Source organism: Salvelinus namaycush, chromosome 3, assembly GCF_016432855.1.
Source record: "Salvelinus namaycush isolate Seneca chromosome 3, SaNama_1.0, whole genome shotgun sequence".
Lineage (NCBI taxonomy): Eukaryota > Metazoa > Chordata > Actinopteri > Salmoniformes > Salmonidae > Salvelinus > Salvelinus namaycush.
The window spans coordinates 52,530,892-52,546,053 of NC_052309.1; the positions used below are offsets into that span (position 1 = coordinate 52,530,892).

Below are 15,162 nucleotides of genomic sequence, written 5' to 3' on the forward strand. Positions count from 1 at the left end.
GTGTGTGTGTGTGTGTGTGTGTGTGTGTGTGTGTGCGCGCGCGCGTGCGTGCGTGTGTCGCACGCCTCGTCACCAAGCAGCATACATAGATTACACCTGTCCTCTCCTCTCATTGTGCGGTCTGGGACACAGGGTCCCATGGGCTGCACTGCCTCACTGTTCACACCCAAACAACCCTCACAAACACACCAGCTCAGGGAAATGGTTCATCTCATGATTCATCGAAGGTGTTATGAATGCCAATGTCAAGTGCAGTATTAGGCCTACCAAATAAATAACCCATCCCACAAGAGATAAAAACATAGATTTTGTTGTGTGTGTTGTGTAGTGTTCACTTAAGTGATCAGGCTACTGCAGAATGATGGATAACCAGCTCAATGTGTGTTTGTTCCTTCCTGTGGTGGATGAATACAGCCTTTGAGTGGCTGGCGACTCTGTGAGTTATTTAGGAGGCCATTGTTTGGTGATCCTTCATGACGAAGACTTGTTGATTTCCCCTCTCATCTTCAGCCCCCTTTTGTCTGCTGTCTGCTTTGCTTCTGCGTATGTCACTGACAGTCATGGGGCTGCTGTAGCTGTTCTGTATCACTCCCTGCTGTGAATAAATTCAGCTGGACAGCTTCAGACTCTGGCTTAACGTCGTCCTGGGGCATCTTCTTAATGTGGCCTTCTCCTCCAAAGTGCTGACACTGAAAAGGCACCCTGTAATCAATTGGATCCCAAATCCCACTTGATCTCTTGAGAGTGGGTGGCTTTGCAAGAACCCTGGGTAATATGTGACTATCAAGCCCAGAATAAGCCAATATATTATCTCCACTAGGTCTGTCTGTCTGTCTCAACAAAACATTGAAGCAGTCAGTAGGCAGGTCAACCAAGCACCAGTCACCATAGCTCTTCTGGGCTTCACTAAACCACTACTGCCTCATTCCCACACTAGCCTGATAGCTGCACTGTATGTTTTCTACTTCTCATCCCATTTTAGTGACATTTTCAGCCCTCTGTTAATGGGAGCCATTGGGAAAAAAGTAATCCTCCCAGACAGAGAGTCTAGTTAGAGAGAGATAAGATAAGACCAGACAGACTTTGTTTCAAATCGCTCTTTTTCAGATTTCAAAAGTAGAGCTGGACCTGAGGACATGACCTCGTAACTGAGTGATGATGGGGCATTATGAATGATGGATTTTGGTCCAGCCAGAGGACATGCTGCACACTCTAGGGCTGTTTTAATCCCTTTGGCGTTGGACTATTTTAGTTGTTTAGAAAGACTCTAAATAATAGATTTAGCTTCCAAAAATATCCCTAATACATACAGGTCGGGGAATATTCGGAGGTCTTGTGGTCAACCATGCTGCCTAATTTACTATTTGACATTCACATATTGTACACATTGTACATATTTCCATCCATATTGACATCTCTGAGAGATGCATACAAAGCTCTGCCACGCCCACCATTTGGAAATATGACCATGACTCTATCCTCTTGATTCCTGCTTCCAAGCAAAAACTCAAACAGGAGGTACCAGTGACACACTCAATTCGGAAGTGATCCAATGAAGCAGATGCTGAACTACAGGACTGTTTTGCTAGCACAGACTGGAATATGTTACGGGATTCCTCCGATGGCATTGAGGAGTTAACTACCACAGTCACTGGCTTCATTAATAAGTGCATCGACGATGTCGTCCCTACAGTGACCGTACGTACGTATGTCACGACTTCCGCCGAAGTTGGTGCCTCTCCTTGTTCGGGCGGTGTTCGGCGGTCGTCGTCACCGGCTTTCTAACTGCCACCGATCTACGTTTCTTTTTCTAATGTTGTTTTGTCTTGATTGTACACACCTGGTTCCCATTACGTTAATATTATTTTCCCTATTTAACCCTCTGGTTCCCAATATGTTTTGTGCTTGTTTGTTCCTTGTTGAGTGTTAGACTGATGTGTTATGGTGTGTTTTCCCTGCGTGGAATTTATGGTTGTTTCTTTTCGAGTAAAGTACGTCATTTTACTCAGTTCTGTGTCCTGCTCCTGAGTTCGTCCTCACCGCTGCACACTGACACTTGACAATGTATCCCAACCAGAAACCATGAATTACAGGAAACATCCGCACTGACCTAAAGGTTAGAGCTGCCCCTTTCAAGGAGCGGGAAACTAACCCGGACGCTTATAAGAAGTCCCGCGTCAATACAGGACTAAGATCGAATCCTACTACACTGGCTCTGATGCACGTCGGATGTGGCAGGGCTTGCAAGCTATCACGGATTACAAGGAGAAATCCAGCCACGAGATACCCAGTAACTGTAGGACATGAAGAAAGCGCATGTAGACTCAATTAGCCTAGCTGGCTAGCTAATTTAGCTAGCTACAGTATCTTTGCCAACTAGCTTCTCTTGGTTTGATGGAGTCAAGACAGGTACTACGTAATCATAGTAGAAAGAGGTGGAAGGGAAGCGCTACTAAGGTACACAATAGTACATTTTGGTAGACAGAAGGTGCTCTTTGGTAAAAGGGGTGAATTGGTCATCAAAAACAAAGGAGGACCAAGGCACTCTTCATATAATGAATTAAAATGCCTTTATTTGTATGGCATGTTCAATAGAAACACGGTTTTAAAGGCCATGCAGCCGAAACACGTCGGATTTTTAAAACCTTATTTCTCGTGAACATGCCATACAAATAAAGGCATTTTAATTCATTATATGAAGAGTACTACGTCATCATATTGGATGATAAATAACCTAGTTATGACAAGCTAGAAGTTAGTCTACTAGCGCAAGTCTGCTTGGTTGGTTGCTGCCTATCCCTCCCTCCTCCTTGCTCCCATTTCACTCACTCAAAGTACACACACCGCAAGGCCCCTCCTCCACCTGCTCGAACTCGCGCTGTATCAGCTCTGGTTAATAAAATAACTTACAAATGGACTTTAATGCTAATTCCCTCAATCGGATCCGACCACGTCTATATGGAACTGGACGTCTTCGGGTCCGTTTGGGAACGGGTCTCTATATTGAAACATGTATTTATACATATTTGTCAGGGTGGGAAAGCCCCAGGTCCATTACGGAACAGGTCCAACTTTTTAGACCTCTACTTGAGGCCCGACATAACAATCCCTGTCACAACAGACAATGCCAGGAGCATTGTTTATGATGTCACAGAAACTGGTTTTGGGCCACAAATAGGGTGCTTTTTAATTTAGCATATTTTGCCCCAAAAAAATCAAAATAACTACAGTAACTGTTGGCTTTTCATTTTTTCGCTGTACCGTAACTGAATCCGAACCGTGACCCCAAAACTGCCAGATGTACCGAACTGTGGGTTTGGTGAACCATTACACCCCTACCCTACGGCTGCATGTTAATTGCATTGGCAGGTCTAAAAGATGGCTCTGCCTGTGATTTAGGTCCACGCTGACAACCATACCGCAACCCTTTTTCTGAGGGTACTATACATTTTCCGGCTGTTCCTTGACTCATTAGCACTGATGAAGTTTAACATTGAGATTGACCTTGAGCTACACCTTCTGGTTGTTGGCTCTGTTTCCACAATGTATCTTTTCATCCAATTCACCACCGCAGATGTTGCCCCTTATGTTTTGCACTGTTGGGTACATTGCTGTTTTGTAGTGTCTGCTCTGCTTCTGCTAACAACTGAACAGATGTACAGTACAGCAGCTGTCCAGCACTTGTGATGGCTGATCTAACCACTCCTCTCCTGTGGTCTCTAGCAGGGCCGTACCAGCCCCCCCGAGGCAGCCCGAGCAGCAACAGCGGGCGTGGTGCCGCGACCATCCACTGTCTCCGCTGCCGGGAGGTCTGCAAGGGAGAGGTGGTGCGTGTGCAGAATTTCCACTTCCACGTCAAGTGCTTCACCTGCCAAGGTAAGACCCTCAGCTTCCTTTCTGTCTGTCTGTCTGTCTGTCTGTCTGTCTGTCTGTCTGTCTGTCTGTCTGTCTGTCTGTCTGTCTGTCTGTCTGTCTGTCTGTCTGTCCGTCCGTCTGTCCGTCTGCCCGTCTGCCCGTCTGTCCGTCTGTGTGGCTGTTCTCTAGACAGCCCGGCCTCCACCGTACAGCAGCACTCAGCCAGTCCCATTAGAAACCATTAGCTGTCAGAGAGAGAGACAGAGATTATGTGTCTCCATGACACCCCCTGGGCTGCTCAAAGGCTGTGATCAGGAGAAAAACACACAGCCTAAATAAAGGAATAGCAAGGGAAGCCTGCTGAGAGCTCACCATGGCAGACAAGAAAATAAAGACATGCTCAACTTCTTGCAATTTATTTCCTTATTATTAAACCTATAAATGAGCATTTAATATTTCCCGAATGTTCTTTTCTACGTATTTCACCTCAGACACGAAAAGCAGCTTGTAGTGCCTTTAACAGTCTGTATTTGTAAGGAGAAGAATAGGCAAGCCATTTCACCTCCCATTGTCAGGAAGGATTTCCAAAATGCCGGCGCTCACGTGGTCTTGTTTATTATGCAAGCTGTTGCTGTGGTAACGGTGTTAGGGGGCAACCTGCCTTAAATGATGGTTCCTCTCTCCGCCAGTATCAACCAATAGGAGCCCTTCCTGCACGCTCTGGAGCACAGCAATCGGGTTTGCCATTACAACGTATAGAAATCTCCCTTTATCTCTCTTCTCTGACTCGCTCCTTTTCTTCCTGTTTGTCTCTGTTTATCTCTCGCCCCTCTCCCTTCTCTTTCTTTCATTATCTGTTCAGTCTCTCTCTTTCTTTCTCTCTCTCTCTGTCTATCTCTCTCTCTCTCTCTCTCTCTCTCTCTCTCTCTCTGTCTCTGTCTCTATCTTCCTCTCTGTCTCTATTTCTCTATCTCTCTCTCTCTCTGTATCTATCAGTTCCTGCCTACTGTATTTTCCTCTTTCCTCTTGTTTCCACCATTGGAACCAGCAGTAGCACTCCCTCCACCCACACTCTCTCAGTCACGGTGCCCTACCAAGGCTAGTGAGAGTCTGAGAGCTGCAGACTGAGGGTGCTGATCTGACAGCTCCAGCTCCACCACCACAGACACCTCAGCTCCTGGCTGATCTGCCCTCCTCAGCCTCTCCTCCTACAGCAGAGAGGAGCCTGGGCCCTGGGATGCGTGCTGGGGGGTATGCTGGTGGAGATCCTGCTGAGGATCAGGCCAGTGTGTGTATGGGGTGAGGGGGGGGGGGGGGGGGGGGGGGGGGTTGATGAGGGTGTGTAGTGGTCCGGGGGCTAGTGTTTGGTTGTGGAGGATGTGGATTGTGTGTAGGGTAAGGTAGGGCAGCTGGTTGGTTGTGGAGGATGTGGATTGTGTGTAGGGTAAGGTAGGGCAGCTGGTTGGTTGTGGAGGATGTGGATTGTGTGTAGGGTAAGGTAGGGCAGGTGGTTGGTTGTGGAGGATGTGGATTGTGTGTAGGGTTAGGTAGGGCAGGTGGTTGGTTGTGGAGGATGTGGATTGTGTGTAGGGTTAGGTAGGGCATGTGGTTCCAGACACAGGAGTCAGATGGTTGGAGTCTTACAATGTTTATTAATCCAAAAAGGGGTGGGCAAGAGGATGGTCGTGTGCAGGCAAAAGGTCACAACCAGTTCAGAGTCCAATAGGTCCCGAAGGGCAGGCAGTTTCAAAGTAAAGGCAGGCAGGATGATCAGGCAGGCGGGAAGGTAGTCCAGAGTCAGGCAGTGGTCGAAACCGGGAGGACTAGCAAAAGAGAATAGAAAAGTAGTGCGTGGAAAAGCACACTGGTTGACTTGACTAAACATACAAGATGAACTAGCACAGAGAGACAGGAAACACAGGGATAAATACACTGGGGAAATAAGCGACACCTGGAGGGGGTGGAGACAATCACAGGGACAGGTGAAACAGATCAGGACGTGACAGTGGTTGGTTGTGGAGGATGTGGATTGTGTGTAGGGTTAGGTAGACCTGGTGGACAGCAGGTGTTTTTCCTACCCTGCCGCAGGTCTCAGGCGTTGAGCTCAGAAACACATGCTGATAGTGTCTGTCTGCCTTTCAGAGCAGATGTTTCCCACTGTAGTCTCACGGCTTTAGGCAGAGCACGCCATGCATGGTCTGCTACACTGTGCATTTGTTTTACACTGGCCGTCATTAATCCTCATGACGAATCTAATCTCCACCTGTGTACTCCTCCCACACACAGCAGATTTTTTGAAAGTTGTGTTACAGCAGCAGTACTGAGTTGGTGAAAGTGTGCCTGACCTTTTAACCGAGCCAAACAGCAAGCCTATGCCCCTGTGTTGGAGTGGGAGTAAAATGGAATTAGGGAAGGAAAAAACATTTTTTCATAAAAGCCTCGTTGTTGTTTTTTTTTGTCACGCACGTTTGAAGTCCTCTGCTCGGGTTGGGACGATGTCCCTTTTCAGTGTGTTGTGTGCTAGCTGGGAGGGAGACAGTGAGAGAGGGTGGGATGCAGCGATGCGCGGGGAACATCCATGCCAAGATGCCAATACAGACGGTCTGTGTTCCGACAGCCCAAGCATGAAATTGATTTTCCCTCACCACACAAAAAGCCATTGATAAGTCTTGTGGTCGCCGAACGAGCCATCATCCCACACTGGAAGCCAGTGGCCAGATGAAAACTGAAACGCAAATGTTTCATATTATACCTTATCAGTGTGAGGAAGCGTAAAGAAATACAATGACATGAGCACCTGGAAAGAACTGACCATGTGGAAACAGAATACCTAATATAGAATCCTGGAGTCAGCAGTCTATCCAGTATCCACAGTCAGCAGGTACCTAACCAAATCAGCCTCTTAGTCTGGGCCCTCTCTGGCCCTCTCTCGTTCTCTCTGGCCCACATGGGTCTTCCCTGGCCCTCACTGGCCCTCTCTGGCCCTCACTGGCCCTCACTGGCACTCCCTTTCTGAATGATGTCAGGTCTGGTGTAGAAGCAGACCTGACACAGAGGGTTAGCACAGAGGTTTAGCACAGAGGGTCTCATCTCTCCAAGACAATAGTTACTGTTGTCGCAATATTGTGGGCACTAGATTGTCTATGTTAATCCAGTATTCCTAAGAACAGGGTTTCCCAAACTCGGTCCTGCCCCGCCCCTATCACTAAACAGCAGATTCAAATAATCAAAGCTTGATGATGAGTTGGTTATTTGAATCAGCTGTGTAGTGCTAGGGCAAACACCAAAATGTGCATCCGGGGGGGCCCAGGACCGAGATTGGGAAACCCACGCCTTAGAACACCACAGAGTTGCGTACAAAGATGGAGGAGAACAAGTGAGAATTGCCTCTGAAGATGGCTGGCAGGTAGCCTAGCAGTTAAGATTGTTGGGCCAGTAACCTAAAGGTTGCTGGTTCGAATCCCCGAGCCGACTCAGTGAAGAATCTGTCTAAGTGTCCTTGAGCAATGCACTTAACTCTTATTTCTCCTGTAAGTCACTCTGGATAAGAGCATGTACTCAAATGTAAGATAAAGAGAGAGAGCAAACTTCCCCTGTAGGTGTATGTGAAGCAGTTTGGAGGTCATCTGTTTTAGGAGGCCTAGATTTTAGAAGAAGGTATGTTTTATTTTGTGTTTTATTCAGATTAGCTGGTTGTTGAAGCAGCAGCTACTCTTCTTGGGGTCCACACAAAACATAAAACATGACTTAATACAGAAGAACATCAATAGTCAGGAACAGCTCAAGGACTGAACTACACAAATGTAAAATAAGAACAGTAGATAGCCTTGGAATTCATTATTGATTTGGAGACTGCGAAGAGACCCCTGGTGGCATGTCTGGTGGGGTAAGTATATATTAGTTGATTTATACAAACGTTTTGGAATTTTCAACACAATAGTGTTTCTCACAAAAACAAAAATGTATGCAGTCAACCTCTCTTCTACTTACATTTTTTTTTTTTAAACATTTTAGTCATTTAGCAGACGCTCTTATCCAGAGCCATATACAGTTGGTGCGTTTCTCTTAAGATAGATGGTGGGGCAACTACATATCACAGTCGTAGTAAGTGAATGCACTGTAAGTAGCTCTGGATAAGAGTGTTTGCTAAATGACCAAAATGTCATGTAAATATTGTTCAGGGTCATGCCAAGGTTCTTTGCACTCTGGGAGGGGGACACCATGGAGTTGTCAACTGTGATGGTGAGAGACTGACATGCATACTGTTGACATTAGCCTTCTGTGTACATTGAAGGGCAAGACATGCTGCTCTGTTCTGGGCCAGTTGCAGCTTTTCTCGGTCCTTCTTTGCAGCACTTGACCATATCACTGGGCAATAATCCAGATTAGATTAAACTAGAGCCTGCAGGAATTGTTTGGTCGAGTGTGGTGTTAAAAATGCAGAAAATGTCTTTATCACAGACAGACCACTCATCATATTTACAACGATTGAATCAATATGCCTTGACCATGACCATTTACAGTGGTAAGGTGACACAACATATATTACCAGATTCAGCCGCGGTCTAGAATTTAGGTAACCAAATCCTTTTAGTTTTATATATGTTCAGGACTAGGTTATTACTCGCCACCCATTCCAAAACCGACTGCAACTCTTTGTTTAGCGTTGCGGTGATTTCACTAGCTGAAATGGGGCCATTAGTGCAGTGATTTCGCTAACTACATATGGGCGTTATTGTCCTCAGGCAAAGACACTTGGAGAAACAAAAATGTGTTAATAGACCAGAAAGAGAGTACCAAATCTCTCTGCCAATAACAACTCGTTTTCAGTTTCCCCTCCCACTCAGACCACTCCCAGACAGTCCTAGAAATATTATTGCTTGAGAAATTGCTCTTTGCTAAGAAGGTATTTTTAAAACTTTTTTTAAACAATTTTAATTGAAACAATCACAGTAAGGTACTTAATTGTCACCCAGAAATGTTTTGATATTGAGATGAAAACAGCTGCATTGGCCCTTTAAGGATTAAAGTAATTAATACTTTATAATATTGATTCAGTAGTTTTCCCTGAACAAGGGCTAATGATTCTCCGTTGGCCATCGACGTTCTGTTTAGATGAGATCTTCTACCGTATCAAGCCATGAACTCTTAAATGCACTAATGAATCAACCATCTCTTCCAACTGGGTCTGTAGAGACTTCTCTTTTTGCCTCTGTGTTTCTAGCTTTGAACCTCACCGATCCACAGACCCTATCTGTGTCAGAGACAATGCAATCTCTTGTTAGTTGTTGGGAGATGTGTTGGGAGATGTGAGTGAGCGTCCTTGGACAAACTCCAGGCAGTAGAATGAGTCCGCTGGGACCTGGCTGGGATTGAAGTGGGGAGGAGGCCAAAAAGGACAGGGAGGAGAGGCAAAAAAAGTAAATTCTATACAAACAGTGTCTGCCAAGCCATATATTCCCATTAGGCACAACTTGTGAGGACAGTATGAGTGGTGCCTCTAGAATGGAGGCTGTGGGATGGAAAAGGAGAGGAGCAGGGCTGGACCTGCCCACTGTCTCTGTCTGTCTGTCCTGGGGGTATGGGGTGGAAGTCATCTGTCGGCCCATGGCGAGGAGGACAGAAGAGAAAAAAACAGGAGGGAGCTGCCAGTCTGTAGCCAGTCATACTGCAGAAATAGACCAGTAGCCTGCAGCTCCCACATTCATCTGATAAAAAAACAAGCACACTCAGACACGCACGCGCTCACACACGCACACACACGCGCACACACAGACACTCACCCACACTGGTCCAGTCTTCTTGGCATATACTGTAACTACTGTATCTAGATGAAAGAAGATAAAATGAACATTGTCATGAGGAGGGGAATTTTTTTGACTCATTGACGTTTATGATGCTATTTATAGGGATGCAACGTATCACATCTCTCTTTTTTTTTACGGTGATCTAGTAGTGCACTTCTCTCTAAATCGTATCAAAGTTTATTGGTCGCGTACACAGATTTGCAGACATTATCGCAGGTGCAGTGAAATGCTGGTGTTTCTAGCTCCAAAAGTGCAGTAATACCTACCAATACAAAACAATACACACATAATCCAAGAAATTAAAAGAAAGAAATTAAGACATTTCTGAACGAGCAATGTCAGAGTCCGGAATATATATATACTGTATATATACACACATGTGTATAGACATAATCGACAGTATATGAATAGAAAAGTTGGGTACAGCAGTAGTTATATAGGATGAGCCATGACTAGAATACAGTATATACTGTACATATAAAGTGGGTAAAACAGTATGTAAACATTATTAAAGTGAACAGTGTTCAATGACTGTATGCCTTTAGAAAGTATTCATACCCCTTGACTTATTGAACATTTTGTTCTGTTACAGGCTGAGTTCAAACTTGATTAAATATATTTTTCTCACCGATCGACATACAGTACAATACCCCATATTGACAAAGTGAAAACATGTTTTTAGTAATTTTTGCAAATCTATTGAAAATGAATTACAGAAATATCTAATTTACATAAGTATTCACACCCCTGAGTCAATACATATTAGAATCACCATTAGCAACGATTACAGCTCTGAGTCTTTCTAGGTAAGTCTCTAAGAGCTTTGCACTCCTGAATTGTCCAATATTTGCCCATTATTCTTTTCAAAATTCTTCAAGCTCTGTCAAATTGGTTGTTGATCATCGCTAGACAACCATTTTCAAGTCTTGCCATAGATTTTCAAGCAGATTTAAGTCAAAACTGTAACTCAGCTACTCAGGAACATTCACTGACTTCTTGGTAAGCAACTCCAGTGTAGATTTGGCCTTGTGTTTTAGGTTATTGTTCTGCTGAAAGTTGAATTAATCTCCCAATGTCTGATGGAAAGCAGACTGAATCAGGTTTTCCTCTAGGATTTTGCCTATGCTTAGCTCCATTCCGTTTCTTTTCTACCCTGAAAAACTCCCCAGTCCTTAACAATTACAAGCATACCCATAACATGATGCAGCCACCACTATGCTTAAAAATATGGAAAGTGGTACTTAGTCATGTGTTGTATTGGATTTTCTACAAATATAACACTTTGTATTCAGGACAAAAAGTGAATTGCTTTGCCACATTTTATGCAGTATTACTTTAGTGCCTTGCTGCAAACAGGATGCATGTTTTGAAATATTTTGTATTCTTTTCACTCTGTCAATTAGGTTAATATTGTGGAGTAACTACATATTGTTGATCCATCTTCAGTTTCAGTTTTCTCCTATCACAGCCATTAAAATCTGTAACTGTTTTCAATTCACCATCGGCCTCATGGTGAAATCTCTGGCAACTGAGTTAGGAAGGACGCCTGTATCTTTGTAGTGACTGGGTACATTGAAACACCACCCAAAGTGTAATTAATAACTTCACCATGCTCAAAGGGATATTCAATGTCTGCTTTTTAAAATTTTTACCCATCTACCAATAGGTGCTCTTCTTTGCGAGGCACTTGAAAACCTCCCTGGTCTTTTTGGTTGAATCTGTGATTGAAATTCACTGCTCGACTGAGGGACCTTACAGATAATTCTATATGTGGGGTTCAGAGATGAGGTAGTCATTCAAAAATCATGTTAAACACTATTATTGCACAGAGTGAGTCCATGCAACATTATGTGACTTGTTAAGCACATGTTTACTCCTGCACTTATGCCATAACAAAGGGGTTGAGTACTTATTGACTCAAGACATTTCAGCTTTTCATTTTTCATTCTTTTGTAAAATTTTTACAAAATAAACAATTTCACTTTGACATTATGAGGCATTGTGTGTAGGCCAGTGACACAAAACCTCAATTTAATCAATTTTAAATTCAGGCTATAACACAACAAAATGTGGAAACGGTCAAGGGGTGTGTGTCACGCCCTGACCTTAGAGAGCCTTTTTAATTCTCTATTTGGTTAGGTCAGGGTGTGATTTGGGTGGGCATTCTAGTTTTTCTATTTCTTCATTGGCCGGGTATGGTTCCCAATCAGAGGCAGCTGTCTATCGTTGTCTCTGATTGGGGATCATGCTTAGTCAGCCTTTTTTCCACCTTTAGTTTGTGGGATCTTGTTTTTGGTTAGTTGCTGTGTTAGCGTTACAAAACTTTACGTGTCGTTTATTCTTTCTTGTTTTTGGTGTTCATTTAATAAATTGATGATGTACGCCAACCACGCTGCACCTTGGTCCAATCCATCTCTAAACGAACGTGACAGTGTGAATGCTTTCTGAAGGCAAAGAAGTCTCTAAAGTGCAGGGTAGAGTACCGGGTGGTAGCCGGCTAGTAACAGTGACTAAGGTTCAGGGAGGATACTGTGCAGGGGCTCGGTTGGCTGAGGTCCTTGATGACCTTCTTGGCCTTCCTGTGACACCGGGTTCTGTAGATGTCCTGGAGGGCAAGCAGTGTACCCCCGGTGATGCGTTGGGCTGACCGCTCTGACCTCTGGAAAGCCCTGCGTTTGCGGGCGATAAAATTGCCGTACGGTGATACAGCCCGACAGGATGCTCTCAATCAGAGGCGTCATGCCCATAGGCGGCACAGGGGCACATGCCCCCTCAGATTTGGCTTTTTTTGTCTTGTTGTTTCTCTGTAATAGCTACCAAGAAGCCTTTTCACGCTATCAATCAAGTTAGAGTAGCTAGTTTGTCTAACTATTTTAGCTGGCATGCTCGCTGGTAAGGTTGGTAGAATTTAGAAAGCAAGAAATAACTAAATAAGAATCACATTCCTTTCAATCTTTTACCCAGATTTTTAGCAGCGATGCAGAGAAGCATATTTCTGGAAACACCAGTCAGGAGGATACAGACAGCTCAAGAGGTATGCTTAGATAGACATATCTTTGACATTGAATTAAGCATAATGATTATGGCGCTAGATTGCAGGGAAAATCTGTTTCAGGTGTTTGAAAAATGCAATATTCTCCAACTTCTGGACAGCCTCCTGACCACTGTCGTGACGTGACTTTCATTAATGTGATGACTGTTATTTATCGAACCAACTAACTATGTTTAATTGTTACCCGATTATATTAATAATGTAACAATTAACTCATTAGAAATTTGGGGCACCACGGAAGAGGTTGTTTATAGAGTTACCATCTCCCGAATTAAACTCTAAAAGATATAAAAGTTATATATTGAAAACAGTCACTTATTAATCATTACCTCATATCAGTCTCATCAGAACATTGCATACTCCTTGGATCCGCAAGAACCCCAGCTTTACTTAAGATTCAGCACTACACCAAATTTGTTGAATTATTTATTTACTAACTAACTAAATAATAACACAGAATAACATGAACACTTAACACTTGAGAAAAAGTCCTAACAACAGCAGGACTGCTTGGTTACCACAAGAGGGAGGGTTAGATAGGGAGAGACAAAAAGAGAGTCAAACTTATCGTTGATACATTTGGAAACTACCCTCAAAGTAATAATTTACTCTGCATATGAACCACCACTCGTTTGGGTAAGAGATCATGAATGTGTATATGTCTTTGTTTGTCTCTCTGTTGAAACCAATCAATCCTTCTATGCGGAAGTTGTAGCATCCCGCTTCGGTGTAAGGCTCTGATTGTCCTTCTTCTTAGTTGTCTTGGTAGTGTAGTGGAGTGCTCAAATAGAACAGATACTCAGATGCACCAATGATTATCTGAGATGATGTGTTCTCCTTCCCACCTCGTGTTTTTAGTCAGAGTTTGAAGCACTTTACACACACCTGCAGACTGGCAATGTTCAGGTCTATTCTGGGAGTTATTTTCTTCACCTCAGTTTGAGGTTACATTCTAACCATTTCCAACATGTAGCTAGTCTGGTAGGTCCACCACAGTCTCATGTCTTTTAGTCTGATATGTTAATTCTTACCCAGTGCTTTTAAGCACTCTTGTCGAAAATGTTCGGTTCCATCACGCTGAGAAGCTCTCTGACCTAATTTGGAGCATGGCTAGTTACTGTGCAAAGTTTATATGAAAAACAATTATCTCATTAGACACTAAATCACATTCCTATCTTAACAAAAATAGTTGCATCCATTTTCCTATCACATTGACAACGTATTGGATGGACACTTGACAGATAAAATGTGTACACTTTCCAAGTTATTCTTTAGATCCCCACTGACCATTCTTAACATTCCTATCTTAGAAATATTGTTCCAATATTCACATTTTGGGTGTTTTTGGCGGCAAAAGTCTTCTGTGGGACAAAAGCATTACTTTGGTTGATACTGAAAAGCAGGAGGGACATTCCCCTAATTTATGACAGAATGTTAAGGTGTCAAACCCCTCTCCTCTTCATCGTCAGCCATTTGCCAAGATGATTTGAGGCCTTGGATCCTCAGCCAGGAGAGTCATGACACCACAATCTAGCTATCCTCATGCACTTTGTGCCCCCACAGATTTTTTGGGGTGCATGATGCCCCTGCTCTCAATGGTGCATCTGTAGAAGTTTGTGAGAGTCTTAGGGGCCAAGACAAATTTCTTCAGCCTCCTGAGGTTGAAGAGGCGCTGTCACCACATTGTCTGTGTGAAGGGACCATTTCAGGTCGTCAGTGATGTGCACGCCAAGGAACTTCAAGCTTTTGAGTTGGACATGTGCGTGGCCACGAAGTCATGGTGAACAGGGAGTACAGGAGGGGGCTGAGCAGGCACCCCTGTGGGGCCACCATGTTGAGGATCAGCATGGAGGACGTGTTGTTGCCTACCTTTACCTTTACCACTTGGGGTCGGCCCGTCGGGAAGTCCAGGACCCAGTTGCACAGGGAGAGGTTCAGACCCAGGGCCCTGAGCTTAGTGATGAGCTTGGAGGGCACTATGGTGTTGAAGGCTGAGCTGTAGTTGATGAACAGCATTCTTACATAGGTACATGTGCAGTGCATTTGGAACGTATTCAGACCCCTTCCCTTATTCAGGATTTGTTACGTTACAGCCTTAATTCTAAAATTGATTGAATACTTTTTTTCTTCATCAATCTACACGAATATATATAAAAAAAACAGAAATACCTTATTTACATAAGTTTTCAGACCCTTTGCTATGAGTCTCGAAATTGAGCTCAGGTCCATCCTGTTTCCATTGATCATTCTTGTGATGATTCTACAACTTGATTGGAGTCCACCTGTGGTAAATTGAATTGATTGGACATGATTTGGAAAGGCACACACCTGTCTATATAAGGTCCCACATTTGACAGTGCATGTTAGAGCGAAAACCAAGGCATGAGGTCAAAGGAATTGTCCGTATAGCTACGAGACAGGATTGTGTCGAGGCACAGATCTGGGGAA

At 43.9% G+C, this 15,162-nt stretch overlaps 1 protein-coding gene across 1 annotated transcript in view; it reads left to right on the forward strand.

Moving 5' to 3' along the window:
• Positions 1 to 2,229: 2,229 nt before the first annotated feature.
• ablim3 (actin binding LIM protein family, member 3) overlaps positions 2,230 to 15,162 on the forward strand; it is an 87,402-nt gene continuing 74,469 nt past the window's right edge. The window contains exons 1-2 of the mRNA XM_038988511.1: positions 2,230 to 2,296; positions 3,724 to 3,876. Of these exons, the coding sequence (XP_038844439.1) occupies positions 2,230 to 2,296; positions 3,724 to 3,876 (220 nt within the window). The remainder of the gene's footprint in view (positions 2,297 to 3,723; positions 3,877 to 15,162) is intronic.